The sequence below is a fragment of the Nothoprocta perdicaria genome, unplaced genomic scaffold (assembly GCF_003342845.1).
Source record: "Nothoprocta perdicaria isolate Ctin4 unplaced genomic scaffold, notPer1 scaffold_10, whole genome shotgun sequence".
Lineage (NCBI taxonomy): Eukaryota > Metazoa > Chordata > Aves > Tinamiformes > Tinamidae > Nothoprocta > Nothoprocta perdicaria.
The window spans coordinates 8,139,736-8,156,070 of NW_020454094.1; the positions used below are offsets into that span (position 1 = coordinate 8,139,736).

The 16,335-nt window shown below is 56.1% G+C and overlaps 1 protein-coding gene across 1 annotated transcript; it reads right to left on the bottom strand.

Moving 5' to 3' along the window:
- Positions 1 to 1,792: 1,792 nt before the first annotated feature.
- On the bottom strand, positions 1,793 to 3,128 carry LOC112947131 (C-C motif chemokine 19-like). Its single transcript, XM_026039145.1, has 3 exons — positions 3,062 to 3,128; positions 2,042 to 2,162; positions 1,793 to 1,937 (listed from the first exon to the last, which is right to left on the bottom strand). The coding sequence occupies exons 1-3, from the start codon at positions 3,126 to 3,128 to the stop codon at positions 1,793 to 1,795; spliced, it is 333 nt and encodes a 110-aa protein (XP_025894930.1).
- Between the last annotated feature and the right edge of the window lie 13,207 nt (positions 3,129 to 16,335).

Here is a 16,335-nt window from a genome sequence, read left to right on the forward strand (position 1 = left end):
TGGCTCCCAGTGCGCGGAGAGCAATTCCCAGGCTCCCAGCACAGCCCAGGGCAGAGCACAACCTCGTTAATAATGGCTTTAATGCTGCTTTCCCGAAGGAAATGCCCTGCATCCGAGCCGCGCTTAGTCAGGGAGACTCAGCATCAGGGGGAGAGACTTGGCCATGTGCAAAAGATGCTGCAAAAGAAGACACCGAGGGGCTCCTGTCCCTGGGCCACGCAGTGCAGGCACATCACGACAGCAAGAAACAGTGAGATTGGTTAAGAATATGTTTTATTGCTTTACACCTTGTCTCAAAACCGGCCCGGTGGGCTGACGGGTGCTCCCATGTGGAGCAGAGCGCAGCGCAGAGCAAGCTCAGCGCCTGTCCTTTCCTTGGGCCGGTATCTCAGACTTCACAGTTTCTTGATACAGCCTTTAAAGAACACCTACATGCCCAGCAATCAAGCCAGATAAATGCGTCTGATAGGAACAGCCAGCTAGAAGCTTTCTCCAGCCCTTGCTGATATTGTTAAGCCCTGCAAATCCCATTATTGCAGCTACACAACTTAATAGACCTTAATTGACCAAAGTCCAGCGCTGAAGTCTCTGCAAGCAAATAGCACTGCAGCTGCATTAGGACCTTTCAGAAGGTTCCTTCTCCCCATACAGGAGGGCATTCTGCAAATGCAGGTAGGACCCCACCAGTTCTGTCCACACTCCATGTGGACTCGTTCCAAGGTGTCCCTAGGTTAGTGACTTCTCACTTTGCTAAAGATTTGGGTTAGGGTCTCTCTCAAAACAACCGAGTTGTGCTTGCAATGAATTTTGCAGGGCACTCTGTTTCTCCATCCACACTGCTTCACGCACACAGTTTCCACATACAGCCTTTCTGGATTAGGGAGGAAAGTATAAAAATATCTTTTCTGCGTTCTTGAAAGCAAGCCTTAAGAACAAAAATCTGTCAAAGAAAAAGCAAGGAGGGGTAAACTTCCATGCAGACAAACATACGTGTTCATTTAATTACAATTCCATACTAAAAAGTAAAAAAAAGCATTTAATAAATGAAAAGGGCGTGCAGAGCAACCCTGACTATCTTTCTCCAAACCTCATTCAACCTTAAAGCTGAAGGAAAACCCCAGAGCAGCCCATAAAAACAGCGGCACCATCACCCCGCTGTCCCCGAGCTCTTGTCCTCTCCACCGCTGCCCGGAGGGGACGTGGAGCCGGCCAGTGTCCCACAGCCTGGCAAGCGGGAGAGGAGCAAAGAGGGCAGAGGGCGAGGAGATGCACGGTTTACTCGGTAGAAAAACAGGAGCAATCTTGTAGGAAAGCTAGCCTATGGTATAGAAAGTACTCGGTAAAAAATAACGAGGAGGCAAAAGGAGAGCCCTTTGGGAAGACTGCATGCAAGCACAGTCTTTGAATATAAATATGAATGTACAAATCCCGTCCCCCCCCCAGCAGTCCAAGGAAAAGCTGCCATGGTGTCGGGTGCCTTCCCAGCACGGGGCTCAGCTCCGGGGCCCCGCGGCCGGCGGTGTCCCCGGGCCGGCTCTCGCGCCCCGCGGGGAGCGATGCTCTCGGGTGTCCATGTCCAAGTGGTGGTCGGAGGGGAAGGTGTCCGTCCTAGAGCGGGGCAGGATGGGGACACTGCAGAGGGAGCCGTGTCCCGCTGGCCCCCATGCTCCAGATGATGCTCTGGGCCCATTCCCAGCTGGACCAGGTGCCTCCTTCCCTCCCATGAGGACCACGGGGCCCGTGGCAACATCCTCCCTCCCCTGCTCACCCCACTCACCTCTGTGGGGCCGACCTAGGGGCGCTGCGCCTTCTTCTGCGGGGATTTTCTCCGAGGCGTCACGGGCTGCGCCTTCTTCTTGTCCAGCTTCTGCATCACCTTCTGGACGGAGGAGCTGTCCGGGGAGGCGCAGAGCTTCTTGCCCTTCCTCGTGGTGAACCTGACCAGAGAGGAGGAGAGATTTGAAGTGCGGCCGCTCCGGAGGCTGCAGGTCAGGAGCACGGAGTGGCTCCAAAGGGGATCCCGGCCAGCCAGGGTACTCACACGACAGCGCGCAGCAGGCAGCCCGACTCGGGTCCCTGCACGCTGTAGGACTTCACCAGGCCCAGCGGGATCTTCCCCTGGCTCGTCTTCAGGCAGCAGTCAGAGGCTTGGCTGCTGATGCCTGGGAGGCAAGATGGGATGTTAGAGCTGACCTGGACTCTCCTGGACCACAGCATGGCCAGGCCAGGGTGAGGGAACCGCAGCAGGGCTTGAGGGAAGTCTCTGTTAGGAGTGACCCCCTTGGGGGTGGGGATGAGCATGCATGGGCTCAGGGCTCTGGCATTTGGGAAAAGCAAGTGGTGCCATCGGCCACAGAGTGGCCGGGGAGATGCTGGGATGATGGTAGCCCTTGGTCTCTGTTGCGGGACGGACACAGCCCCAGGGAGATGTGACATCAATTTTATACCTGCTCTGCTGGCAGGGAAACTGAGGCAGAGATGGGCTGCTTGCAAAGGGGCTCAAAATGATTCTTCTATCCCCACTGCTCTGCTCCGGGTGCCTCTGCCACCCACTGCCACCACTGCCCTACCAGCCACAACTGCTGCTTCTCCCCAGGCTGATTGAGGCAGGAGAGCCCTCAGGGGAAGGGCTGATCCGGTGCCCCCGCCAGCTGTCCGTGCACACGCATCCCTGTCCATGGACACGCTGCGAGCGCGAGGCGCCGGCTGCAGCCGCGTGCACGGCCCCGCGCACCCCGTGCACGTGAGAGCAGCGCAAACAGGACCAGCGAGCGCAGCCAGGCAGCCGTGCACACACATGCACACGCACGTGCACACGCATGCACACGCACGTGCACACGCATGCACACACACATGCACACGCACCTCTGCGCCACAGGCAGTACATGCACAGCGCGCACCGCGGCCGTGCAGCCGGCCACACGCGAAGGGACGCGCCGCAATCGCGGCACGTGCGCCGCAGACACCCGCATGCACAAACCCACTGCAAAGCCCCTGCCATCCACTCCCCCAAGCTCAGCACCCCCCCAGGCTTGCACTCGGAGGGTCTGCACCTCCTCACCTCGAGCCGGGAGGACGAGGAGGGCAGCGGCCAGCAGGAGCAGCGGCAGGAGCAGGCGCAGAGCCATGGTGAGCAGCCGCGGGCCGGTGAGGTGCTGAGCTCTGCACGGCGCCGGAGCACAATGCGCGCTGCTGCCTCGTGCCGCGGACACTCCTATTTATCCCTGGATGCGTTGCTTTCATTTTCGGCCACCGTGGCACAGAGCCCGACGGTCGGACAGGGGGCTGGGCGGCGCAGGGGAAGGAGCGGGGAGGATTCCTGTAAGCAGCGAGCCCCCCTTTGCAGATGTGTCCTGTCTTGTTCCCAGCTGCCCGCCACCGTGCCAGGCGGGGGGCACGCGGGAGACGCGGCCCCCGTCCCGTCTGCAGCTTGTGGGCTCGCATTTCCTACCCACTCCCACAACCTGCTGCTACCTGCTCCCGTCGGGCTGAGTGTCGCTGCTCGCTCGCTTGCTCCCCAGGTGCACAAACTGGCAGGCGGCCAAACCTTTTGTGAAAACAAGAAGCCGACGTGCTCTGCTTGCCCCCAGAAATGCTGCTCGGCAGCTCCCTGGCCATTCCCCAGCCAGGCTGCCCAGTCCCCATGGGCGAGAAGCGGCTGAGGGTGACCCCAGTGCCAGTCCTCCAACCCATCCATGTCCTCCTGTGTCAGGGCTGGGCGCACACGCAGGGGCTGAGCAGGGACCCGGCTGCAACTAGGGCTGCGGAGAGGGAATAGTCCCCCCCAGCTCTGCAAGTGCTAAAATAAAGCAAGTGCAACTATCACTGCAGTGATGCTAAACTGATAGGAGCTGTGGATGCGGATGCAGGCACCTGGACCAGCTGCAGAAACGGACTGGCAGACACCTCCTAAATTTCAATGCGGACAAATGACAAAGTCCCATGCTGGGGATGGATTGACACCATGCGACAGGACAGGCAGGGGCCAGAAGGCCAGCAAGCAGCTGTGCAGCAATGCAGGGTGCATCTGGGCTCCAGGGGAGCAGAACAGGAGCCTACAGTGTGTCCTTGTGGCCAGGGAGGACAATGCAGCAGGCAGAATGGCTGCACAAGGCCATCCTTGGAGATGGTCAACCCTTGATGGGTCAAGCCCTGAGCAACCCGGTGTAATTCTGGTCCATCTCCGAGCAGTGAGCGGGCCAGAGACCTCCTCAGTTTCTCAGAATCACTGGATCTGAGGGGCTAGTACAGGTTGGAAGGGACCAAGGATGAAGTTCTAACAACCTCTCTGGACAACCTGTTCCAACCTTTAAAATGTTCTGGTGTTGGTTCTGTTTTCCACAATATTTAATTGCATTGGCATTGACTAATTCCTCATGCCATTGCCTTTTGTTCTCTTGTCAGGCACCTCCACAGTGAGGAAGCCCATCTTTCCTCCAACCCCATCAGGTCACTGCCATTCCTTCATTGTCCCTTCTCCAGGCTGCCCAGCCCCACTGATGCCCGGGGACTACTGGACATGCTGGCCCGTGCCATGGGGTGGCAGGGGAGTGTTTGGTTGTCCCCTCAGCAAGAGGAGAGCTCCTGGGCATGGGAGACCCCGTCATGGTGAAGGGGAGCTGCAGGCTGCACTGTCCGAAGGCCACCGCGGCGTGGACACAACAGCAATACTGGGGAGCTGCTGGTGCAACACCGGAACGTTCTACCAGCTCCTGATAAGGACCCTCATAAACAGTTCACAAGGGCAATGAGTAACCCAGGGGGAGAACAAAGATCCACTTGTTTTAATAAGCAGAGAAGCGACAGGATGCCCGGGCTCTCACCCACCTTGGTAGGGAGGAGGTCGTGCTGGAGCCACAGGGGGATAACCATTAACAGCCCCACATCCCACCCTCCCAGGGAACTGATCCGCTTTGCTGGCTTCCTCGGTGCACCCAGCACAAGCTGCTGCAGCACGGACTGCTCCTCTGCGCACCTGGAAAACGGGGTCGGGATGCTGCCCAGCAGACACAAGGAATCCAGGAGGCAGCACCAGCCGAGGCACTGGGCTTGCTGGCCTGGTGGGCAGAAGGAGAAGCCAGCAGAGATGTCCTATCTGCCACAGGGCCAAGGGTCAGTCCAGCCTGGTTCTGGAGGAGGCTGGGAGTGCTCCAGGAAACCTTGCCATGCCAGCATGGAGCCCAGCAGCCCTCCTTGCCATGCCCTAGCCCTGGCCGTGGCAGCAGGAGCATGGAAAGTCCCTGGCTTTCTGCATGTTTTCAAGACACCAAAGCTGCATCCTCTGGGTGGAGGCCAGCCCCAAACATGGCCCAAGCTGCTGAGGAGGGTTAGAGCACGTGTCGCCTTTGCAGGCATCCATCCCTGGCACTTGTCTAGCGTGCAATTTGTGTTCCAGTGAAAAAGGCTGGCTGAGTAGACTCAGCCCAGGCTGTCCATGGCCTGGCAGGGGCTGCAAGAAGACACATAGGGATGGGGTGGGAGTTGGGGAGCAAATGGGTCCAATCTCAGCTCAAACAGCAGGGCAAGTGGTTTGGAGAGGGACCGGGAGGGCGCTTAATCCAGGAAAGAAGCAAGGAGCTTGGGGCAATCCCTTCTTGCAGGTCACAAGGCAGACCTGACTTCTGGGATGCAGAGGAGCTGCTAGGGCAAGAGAGGAGCAAGCAAGTCTAGTTAGGGGTTCCTAATGGCAGCAGTTGCCAGCAGTTCTGCTCTCGAGAGGCACAATTCCTTGCACACATCTGGCTCAACCCATTGCATCAACCCGTTTCTCACCAGCGTGAGCTCCTGCACAGACCAGCCTTTGCCCAGAGCCTGGGGATGCAGAGCGGAGATCAGCACAGTCCTGGGGCACAGGAAGGGATGCAGCCAGTCAGGGCACCCCGCTGCTGTGTCCACAGGGAACCTCTGGCCCCAGAGCCTGTGCCAGACAACCATGCACAATTCCCTGCACCAAAGGAGCTGCCTACAATGCTGCCACCACCTACTCCTGTGCGCTGGCAGCCTGGCTCCTGCCCTTAGCGCATCCTTGTGTTGGAGGGGCCTCCAGGTTGCAGGAAGAGGGAAGGTGTCATAGACAGGCACGATGGTGTCCCCACACACCCTGTGTGCAAAATCACGGGCACTACAGCAACGGTCACCAAACCAGCCTTGCTCCTGAGACTTTCCTAGGCAGCAAAGCCAGCATAGGAACCAGTATGGACCCACTCAAGCCTCCATCCCAAATCCTTCCAGCTCCACACCCCACACCAGAGCTGGGAGTTTGCCCTGGAATTACCTTCCAGACTCTCAGTGTCCCACTTTGCTGGCACCCCCTTTCTTAATGCCAGTAGACCCTTCTCTCCTGAACTGTCAGCCCTCTGTTAACCCAGCTTTGGGCTCCGCTTCAGGCCTGTGAAAGCCCCCAGATCTGATGTGCATCTGCCCTGCGCTAACCAGACCATGGGGTCTGCTCCTTGGGAAGCTCAGGACAAGGGATCCAGGCCTGCTTTGAAGCAGAAGCTCCTCATGTGCATGCACAGGGTTGAGGGCATCCAGAGGAGACCACTGCGGGAGCTGGGAATTTCCAAATCCTTCTGGATGCGGCATCCAAGTTAAAGTCACTGCTAACAGGAACAGGGTCGCTCGGCTCCATTCAACTCATCGACCAGCAGGCTCCTTCCTCCAGACTTTCCCAGGAGCCGGCATAAGAGGTACTTTGCACAGCCCAGCGTGGAAAGCCCCCGTGGCTGGGAAGGGGAGCGGGCTGCCTGCCAGGCACACGGTATAGAAATGTCCTATGGCACAGTGGCCCTCAGGAACTCGGAAAGAATTGCTGGAAGCCAGCGGTGCACGAGCCGTCAGCCTCTCCGCTGGCTGCCTCTCCATCCCCGGCAATGAGCAGAGCTGATGGGAAGAGTGGGCTGAGCACAACATGCTGGGAAGAGCCAGGAGGCCGGCTGCCCGGGAGTCCCCTCCTCGCACACGGGATCCGGAGCGCTTGGAGACACAACCTTCGGCAGGGAGAAGTTTCCCTCCCGCCCCATCCCAGGCTCTCTGACCTGGGAGGAAAAAGCAGTTTTTGTGCATGGAGTGAGTGCAAGGAGTTAACCCTTCCACTACTAGCACTCACACAGAGTGACACTCGCACATTTGGGGGCAGGACAGCCTCTGCACTGATAAATGTGCAAATGATGCGATAATGATAAATGTGGGAAATGGGAGTGAGCGGGATGAGGGGGAGCCCAGTGCGTGCTGCACCATGTGAAGATGCCATCTTCTGAGAGCATCTTCTCCGTGGGACGGGACACTGCCTCTCTCCTGGTCTCATCTCCCAGGCAGCAGGGAGAGCCCTCGGCCCTGCGCTCCTGGCACGTGCCGAGCTCTGCTCCTCGGAGCCTGGATGCAGTTTCTGCAGCAGATAGGAGCTGGCACACGCGGTGAGCTCATCAAGGGGAGGGAAATGGAGACACACAAACTGAGGACGGTCAAAGGGAAATGAAGCAAAACATGAGGAAGGCTCTGGAGTGTTTGCAGAAGACATTAGAGCAAAATATAAACAAGAAACTGGATGTGTTTCAGATAAGGCTGGAAAACGCTAGAGAGGAGCCGTGCTCCAAGCAAATGTGCTCCCAGCTGCCCCAAGCAGGGAAGTAAAGGCAAAACCAAGCGCCAGGTGGAGAGGGAAAGCCAAGAGGAAGGAGATGATGCCCCACGTGGTGTAGGAGCTGCTGAGTGCAGGCAGTGGGTGCAGACCTGACGTACCAGCTGCTAGCGATGGAGCAGGGAGCATTGCTTGGCATTCCGGGGAGCAGCACGGCCGGGAGAGCACCCGAAGAGCAACTCGCCAAGCCCTTCTCAAAGGCTTGGAAAGGAAACAGCTGCTCGGAAGCCCATCTTGAACGAGTCTCACAGTGCCCGGATATAATTAAATGATCGGAAGAGGTAATAAAGTTGATATCTCGGCGTGGCTAGTCATTAACGGTAACTCACAGCAGCAGGGTTCAGTGATGGAGCAGCTGAAACCTGGCAGTAGGTGACTGTAGGTGACAGGGACCACAGCTGGAGAAACCAGAGGTGAACCCAAGGGCCTTTCCACCTTCTGGGCAGATGCCGAAGTGATGCAGACAGCATGTCCTACTCTGCCAGGGAGATGCACACAAAGCACAACAGCCTCATGCAGGCACAGAAAGCAGGGATTAACCAGAGTCTTGGGACATCAGGACTCCAGAGCTGTCTGTCAGGTTGATCACCAAGGGGAGTGACACCAAGAGCATGGGGAAAGCAATGTTTGGGGCTGGGTCTCTGCTTGAGATGTCTGGGGCAGCCAGCACCCAAGTGCTCTGGTTCCAGGGGTGGTTGCAGGTAGTGTCCGGGGCCTGGGAGCAGTGCGAGCAGGTGGGAATTCCCGTTGGAGATGGAGTCTTGCAAGAGAGCTATTTAGAGCAAGGGAGCTTCAGGGGAAGAGGCAGCTGAGAAAATGAGTATGTCTCATGAAGAACACACACACTTCACACGGAGATATTGTACCAGAAACCTATTTGACAGCATGTGCCCTGCAGGGCATTAATCCAATGTCTATGCAGTTCCTTGATCGCCTACCCCCACATAGCTCTGCTGTCCGTCAAAGTGTCCACTCTCACCACGTTCAGCAGCCAAAATAATCTGTATTGATTATGACATGGCTGGCACAAACACTGCAAAATCACTAACAGGGGAAGGGAGGCCATATACCCTGTGCACATGTGCATCAGCAGATCACTGCAGGCACCATCCAGTCCTGGAGTCAGCCCTTCAGAAGGGATGTCAAAAAATGGATTAGGATTTGAAAAGAGAGAGAAGAATCAGGGGGAATTTATAAGGAGACTGAAAAGGAGCATTATCTGAAATATTCAAGCCAGAAATTCACTTTATGAAAGAACTGGAGAAGTTTTAATAATGTCTTTAATGGGATCAGGGGTTGGTGTGCCACCTTCACATGCACCAAACACTTCATCTCTCACCAGATCTGCCCCACAACAAGCCACATCAAACACATTTACTGAGTCAGAGCTACAGGGCTAGAAATAACAAACCAGAGAGCTTTAAGCAAGTCCCCATCCCTGTGGCCAGCCACAGTCAGTAGTTCATTCCCCGTGGTTAGTCTAATTCTGAGCTCTCCCTTGTCTACAGAATGCAGTTTCCTCGAGGAACACACCACAGGACAAAAAACATTAGACTGACAACAGCAGGACTGTCATCCCCTGCCTTTCCCTTGGGATTGCTTTTCTTGGCCATGACTTGCTTGGAAAGGAATTCGGCCATCACAACTGCTTGGAAACGACTCAACCTCAGTGTCCAAGTCCACATTCCCTCAGTTTAGACTTTGCGCCCTCGGGTACATGAATCTGAAGGAGCGCAACAAGGAAATCCTGCAATAGGCAGGAAGGATCCCCAGCCTTCCCAGGAGTGCTGCTGGATCTCTGGAAGGTGATGGAACATTTCTGAAATTCCCAGCACACTTGAGGCTATGAGCAAATGTCTCAGCTGGGGACTCAGCTACTGGGAAGACCATCAGGTTAGAGCTGAGGATGGAGCAGTTGAGAGCACCTAGACATGAGAGTCACTCCCAAAACCACAGGTTTCTTCTCACTCTACAGGGCTGAACTGCTCCGGAAAAACAGTCCTGGCAGAAAAGCAGTGATGAAGCTGGTATCCCTTTCAAGAAGAGCCCAATCTCCTCTTGGCCACCACTGCAGACACTGGACTTTTCCTCTCCATCAAATGCAGGAATCAAGGCACTCAAATAAGGAGAGGAGGCCTGAGGAGAAGTGAATTTCCACCTCGTGCATCTGAGGACCTTTGCTGGCTAGGACCAGTGAGACCAGGTGCAATATGATGGTGCAGTGAGTGAGACAAGTACCTCTGTAAGATGGTAGAACTTGATCTCCACGGGATTTCCATGAGGAAAACAGCTGCTATGTTCTTTCTGGAGACGTTAGCCTCCATGAGGGTTTCCCAAGGAGTTCTTGTCTCTCCAAACCTCCTCAAAGACATGTCTTCACGGCAGCCTCCCTTCCTGACCTGGGGAGATGAACAAACCTTGGTCCATCTGGCATTTCCCATGTCCCCGAGCTGCTGTGTGGATGGGCTCATGTCCCCCATCTCTGCACATCCTCGTGCTTTGCCTCCGGCGCCTTGGCCGGCATATGGTTCTGGGTGGTCTTGCGGTTTCTGGACCATCAACTCTCTGCTGATGTTCCCTTGTTGTAAACAGCCGTCTCGCCTTATCCCCATCTCCAAAGGGAATTTCCACACGCTTGCACTGATCCCAGCACAGCCAGATGAACCAAAGAGCTTGGATGCTGGCTGGCCGGCTGGGGCATCTCAAGCAGAGCCCCAGCATCAAACACTGCTTTTTCCCTGCTCCGGTGGGTGTCTTTTCCCTCCGCCTCCCCTTGGTGACCCCTTTCATGGCCAGCTCTGGAGTCCTGATTCCTCACAGGTCAGTTCAATTGAGACAAGAGGTCCCTTCCCATTTGCAGAAGCTAACAGAGACACCAAGGACTCATTGTAGCACACGAGCTCCAGCAAGAGGGGCTTCCCTGTGCACACAAGGCACATTGACTTGGTTCTCCGTGCCAGCGAGTGGCTCTGCATCCACCCAGCAAGCCCTGTGCTATGTGTACGTTGTGCAGGTCTGGTGTCCCCTTGTGCTCCCAAACCTGCTTCTCAGAACTGGCCCCGTCCAGACCCAACTTCAGCAGCAGAGCAGATCCTGCGTGATGCAGAGCTCTGGAGAAGCTCATGGTTTCCAAGGCTGCACCCTATGTCCCCCACAGCGACTGACTGCGATTACAGTCAGAAAGGGGAATTTGCACCCCCAGGAAGACCACAAGGGCCACGGCCCCAATTCCCAGCTGCACAGGGCTCCGCTCCAGTCCTTTCTGAAGGTCCCTATGAGAATTGCCAGTATTGCAAAACCATGGCCTCGCTGGAGGGAGAGGGGAAGCCGTTCAGACTGGCAGAGGACTGTAATGAAAGTAGTTTTAGGACTGAAAGCTGTGGAGATACTCCTGCCCTTTCGGTATTTGGCCCCTGGAAGGGGATGGACAACGGGTCGGCAAGACACGGAGCCCGGCTTCCCCAGCAAGTTGCAGGGGGCTCCAGAAGCAGTTAAATGTTCCGAACATTTCCAGCCCGCTGCTCCAGCAGGAAGTCTGGGGTCGGCACAGGTCGTGCACCAGCCCATTAAATTCTGGCATCCGAGAGGCTCAGCAAGGGTCCATGCGATTTCACAAGCGGACGCGAGCAGCGTAGCTCCCACTCGCTGTCCAGGTCCCTGGTGCCCCAGCTGGAAGCCAAAGGGATGAGGGCTGTTTGCTCCCTGCCACGTGCTTTGCAGGACAGCATACGGCTGTGGCCCGTCATCCGGGCCGGAATCTGCTGTGCTGAGGGCATGGGGCAACCCAAGGAAAGGTCCCTCACGCTAAGCCTGAGAAACCCGTCTCGTGTCCTTGCAGCAGGGCACAGTGTCCATTCGTGATCTGGCAGCTAAAGCTTGGTGGTCAGAGGGGGAAGCTCGGTGTTGGAGATGTAATCTGGTGGAGGAGATGGTGGGAGCAGAGTTTGAAGTGCGTCTTGCAGCTTTGCAGCAGGCACGGGCACAGGGCTTGGGGACCCTGCTGCTGGAAGTGCTGCTGGGGACCGGCCTCAGAGGGGCTTCCGACCCCACACAGCAGCCCCGCTTTTCATTCTCTGACTCCTGCACCAAGGAAAGAGACACCACATCCTTTCTTGACAAGGCAGGATTTCCCTGAACCACCATCTCTATTTCCCCTTCCAAAGAGCAAGACCCCCCCAGTCCCAAGCTCTCCCAGCCACAAAGGCCCCATTGCAGAGGTCGCGTGTCCCCATCCGTGTGTCCCACCTTGTGCTGCTGCAGAAGTAGCACGTGAAGATCGGTTTAGGCAGGTCTGGGTGAGGGTTCAGAGCCTAAATGCAGAAGCCGTGTGCTCTGTTTACAGCCAAAAGCACACATAGAACATGCCTTTCACCACTCCTTCCAGTAGAGCCGCCGGGCTGGACGGCAGACCCTGCGTATCCAAAGCAGCTCTCGATTCCCATGGAAGTGACCTCGGCTGTGGGATGCTCATGGGATGCTCCCACCGCCTTACCCTGCACAGCACTCATCCCATCTCCTCCCTGCATCTAGTTCCTGCCGGGAGGTCCATGTCCCATCCTCACCACACGGCGCGAGGCAGCTTAACAAAGCTCCCTGGAACCTGTTGAAGTTTGTAATCACTCATTCATCACAGGGATTTAAAAGATTAAGCCTATCTCCAGGCTGCCGAGCCCCATTTCAGCGCTCGTCCGAGAAATCACACAGCCGCTTTGGCTACAGCCCTGCAAAGATAAAGATTATGCTCCAACGTCCAAGCAGATCGTGGAGGTCAAGCTGCTCTTCCCACTTGACGCTATCTGCCTTGGGAACCCCTCCATTACACACAAATTTTAGGAAAAAAAGCCCTGTCATCCTTAAAAACTTTCAATTGCCAGAGACTTCCTCGAACTCGGGGATACACCAGGGGCTCGACGCCCCCTCAGACACGCGCCCCATCTTTCTGGTTGCCCTTGTATCCCTGTCAAACATTGGCATAACGTTTTCTTCTAAATCCCCTGGAAATCCCCGCTGTCCCGAGACTTGGCCGCTGCCTGTGTTCGGCACGCTTTGCTGGAATAGGCGTTTTATATATGCTAAAGGGAATGACGCAGGACGCTAGAAGAGCACTTCTCGGATAGACGCAGCCTGTCTAAGTTTGTCCTCCCAAATCTCCCCGCAACGACCACCCCGAAACAACACACGGCATCCTCCCCCTCTCTGCGGCGCGGAGGCTTCGGCCACGCGTGTGGCCGCTCACTGCCCTTCACAGAGGCTTCCTGGCCATGTTCTTCGGTGGGCTGCTGCTCCCAAGACCATCACGGTTGCCACGATGCCCTTCGCAGGGCAACACGAGATGCACAGACCATGCAGTTCACAGAATCACAGAGTGGTTGAGGTTGGAAGGGACCTCTAGAGATCATCTAGTGCAACCTTCCTGCTCCAGCAGGGACACCCAGAGCATGTAAAGTTCCCAAGTTCCCAAATCTTCACCAACCTACAGACCCAACCATGAACTAGTGAGAGCGCCGTGCACGGGCTAGGAAGGGCAGAGCTGATCTTGCAGTCACTTATGCTCTGCTGCACCAAGATGGTGCATGGACAAGGGTTGTCCCTATGGCATGGTGGAGCTGGAAACATCTCTGAGGTCCAGGATGAGGCTGAGCCCTGGACATTGCCTGTTCTCACAGGAGTGGTTTTCACTGTACGGGGCAAGTGTGGGCAATGCAACAGTCCAATCTCAAAACCAGTCAGTGTAAGGGCACATGCAGCATCCACGGTCTCCTGCACCCTCCCCACACAGGCAACCTCTCCCGTCCAGCCCTGGCTACCACACTGTGCTGGCCAAGGCCACCAGCGCACTCAGCGCTGCAGCTCGGGCCCACTGCCCTCTCCTGTCCTACGGATATCCCGTGAAAATGGCCTTCTTTCCAGTTCACTGCCATTTCTGGGAAGCTCTGGATCTCACATCTGTTTGTCCCACTTCCAGTCTCCCCAGCTGCCCAGCTGTTCCCTTCCATTTGGGCTAATCAGGGAGATTAAGGCACAGACCCAGGCTGGGAGGTTTGCAAACAGCTCCAGCCTTCCGCTGCAAACAGCTTTTACGGCCGACATTAAGGCAGAAGAGCTCCTGGGCTAATAAAACATATGGTATCCTCGCAGGGAATTCCCGGGAAGGGCTCCGCGTTAACCCAGCGCAGTCAGGTGCCAGCCCGCTCAGTGCTACCTCCAGCTGCTAGCTTAGGGGGTATTGCAAACCTTGGGATCTGCAGAAGCTGGTCCTTGAAAAGGAAGGCTGAGGAAGGCAGCAAGGCTAGAAACAGGGTGCCCCTGTCCCCCAGTGCCTCCCAGTGCTGCTGTGTCCCCACGCTGTCCCTTGCAGCATCCTGGCAGCAGGCAGGAGCTGCTAGCCGGGGCTGCACAATATTAGGTTGACTCCACATTTTGTAGCGTCCCAACACCCGCAGCCAGGAGATTCCAGGCCAAGACGACAGACAAGCCGCGCTGCATCAGTCCAGATGTGCGCTGAGGTTGCAGCAGCCACCCACCAAGCGAGCCGTGGTCCCTTCCCAAGTAAACAGGTCACCCGCTCCTAACAAGCCTGAGGGATCACGTTAAGCCCCCCGACCATCTGCAGTCCCCACGTTTGCCACTGTGCAAGAGCAGGCAGCCTGCAGCTGTCCTTGCTCTGGGAACGAAGCGGGTGCGAGAAGGCGATCATCTGGCCAACACACTGACTGCAAGATGTGATGCTGAGGTGACAATTAGGACCCTTTCCAGCAGCTCAGCTCTGATTCCCAAAGGATAGGTGCTGGATTCCCAAGGTGCTCTGATTCCCAAAGGAGTGTGAGTTGGAGAGTAAGAAAAACCCCTCACTCCTGTGGGTGAGGCTTGTGGCTCCAGTGAGTGTTTTCCCCCAGCGTGGCCAAGGAGGCCATGTGGCTTCTCTGCACCCTTGTTTTGAGGTGAGGATGACATTTCCTTGGGCAGTTTGTTTGCAGGAGCATCATGGTGTGCCAGAACTCTCTATACGATGTCTGCATGTTGTGGGGACACAGAGCGGCTCCTGACAGGACAGATGAGCCAGCGTCAGGTCAGGAGCACAGCAAGCAGCACATTCCCTAGGCAAGGCGCAGATCCAGCCGAGCATCCAGGTGCATCAAACGATTCATCCCTTTCCATCTCTCCATGTGACCAGGTGCCTTGTTCTCCCCAGGACCAGCATAACACCAGCTGGGGAGATTTACATCCCCAGTAAACCAGTGCAGACCTGAGCCTTGCTTGCATTTGCATGCCAGTGAGCAGTTCTGCGAGCAGGCAACGGGCCATGCTCACACTGCAGCAAAGCAGAACCTCAGGCTAAGTGCACCCTTCCCATAGTTGCATCCAGGTGCCTTTAGTGTGTGTCATTAGCACCAGATGTGCCACCCGCTGTGACAGCCCATTGCTCCTTTGCAGCCTGAAACTGGTGCAAAACCGTCCTGGTGCAGAAAACAGGGTCCTATGGGTGCTGTTGCTTTACAGCAGCATCCGAGTCTATCCCAAATTTCCCATCTAATGATGCAGCCTGCAAAGGACTGGGTTTTGGCAATGCACAAGGTGAGAAGGACCTGCAGCAGCCAGGGAGCAGGGATTTGAATAATCTGAGGAGCAGGGAGACTAGAAGGTGTCCCATCCACGGCATCTTGGCTAGAGAAGATCCCAGCCCCTCCTCAGCATGGTGGGGCATTCCCAGGGCAAGGCGTTCCAGGCAGGAAAGCATTAAGTTCTTGCCGATAATACAAACAGCATAATTTGGACCTAAACCCTAAAATCCCTTAAATCAGAACCATTGCTCAGCCTCACAGAGTGGGGATTTCAAGAGAAATAAACAGTTTAATTAATTTCACTCAGAAGCAGAGGCAGGGGCAGAAACAGGAAAAGGTCCTTTTCAGTGACACTTTTGGGGGGCATGCTCCAAACAAGCATGTTCCTCAAAGGCATTTGGGAAAAAAGGCAGAGGATCTGGGGGTGTTTCCAGGCAGACAAGCCGACAGGAGGACCCCGGGAACCCGCAGCATGGACAGAGGCACTCTGTGAACCACGGTGAGAGAGGCAAGTTTCCTGCTCAGTGAGTAGGGTGACAGAATGCAGATAACTCACAGGGACATGACTGGATGGCGATGACCAAAGAAGCTTTCTGGATGACTAAGTGTCCATGGAGAAGGGCCAAGGCAGGATGCAAGGAGTGAGAAATAAAGGACATATACCCCATGTCTCTCCAGTAGTGCCTGTTAGATGGAGGGGACTCTGGTGGTAGTATGGCTCTTCCCATTTCATTCTCATGTCTCCATAGCTGCAGGCACAGGTTTCTGAGCATCTCAACCAGGGACTGCCTGTTGCTTCTGAAAAGTCTGCCCGGGTCTTATTCACATTGAGAGGTCTTATTTATGAGAGCAAAGGCCCTGGAGCAACTAGGTCCTGCCAGGGCGCTGCTGGGGCTGCAGCGAGGCTGCTGGAAGGTCCCCATGCACTGCTAGGCTGAGCTCATCCTCCCTGTCACACTCCAGAGCCAGGCCCACGAGCACCGCGCTGCACGCAGCTGCAAGGGGCAGTGAAAGCAGCCGCGGCGCCTGAGGGCAGGAAGGCTTGTGCGGGCCTGCTTTCCTTCCTTCCTTCCTTCCTTCCTTCCTTCCTTCCTTCCTTCCTTCCTTCCTTCCTTCCTTCCTTCCTTCCTTCCT

What these genes read in the sequence shown, in the direction of transcription:
- LOC112947131 (XM_026039145.1), bottom strand. Translation starts at nt 3,128, where the DNA reads ATGGCTCTGCGCCTGCTCCTGCCGCTGCTCCTGCTGGCCGCTGCCCTC. An exon ending in CCTCGTCCTCCCGGCTCGAG is followed by an intron (nt 2,163 to 3,061) that starts GTGAGGAGGTGC and finishes CTTGCCTCCCAG; the next exon opens with GCATCAGCAGCCAAGCCTCT. An exon ending in TGCCTGCTGCGCGCTGTCGT is followed by an intron (nt 1,938 to 2,041) that starts GTGAGTACCCTG and finishes CTCTCTGGTCAG; the next exon opens with GTTCACCACGAGGAAGGGCA.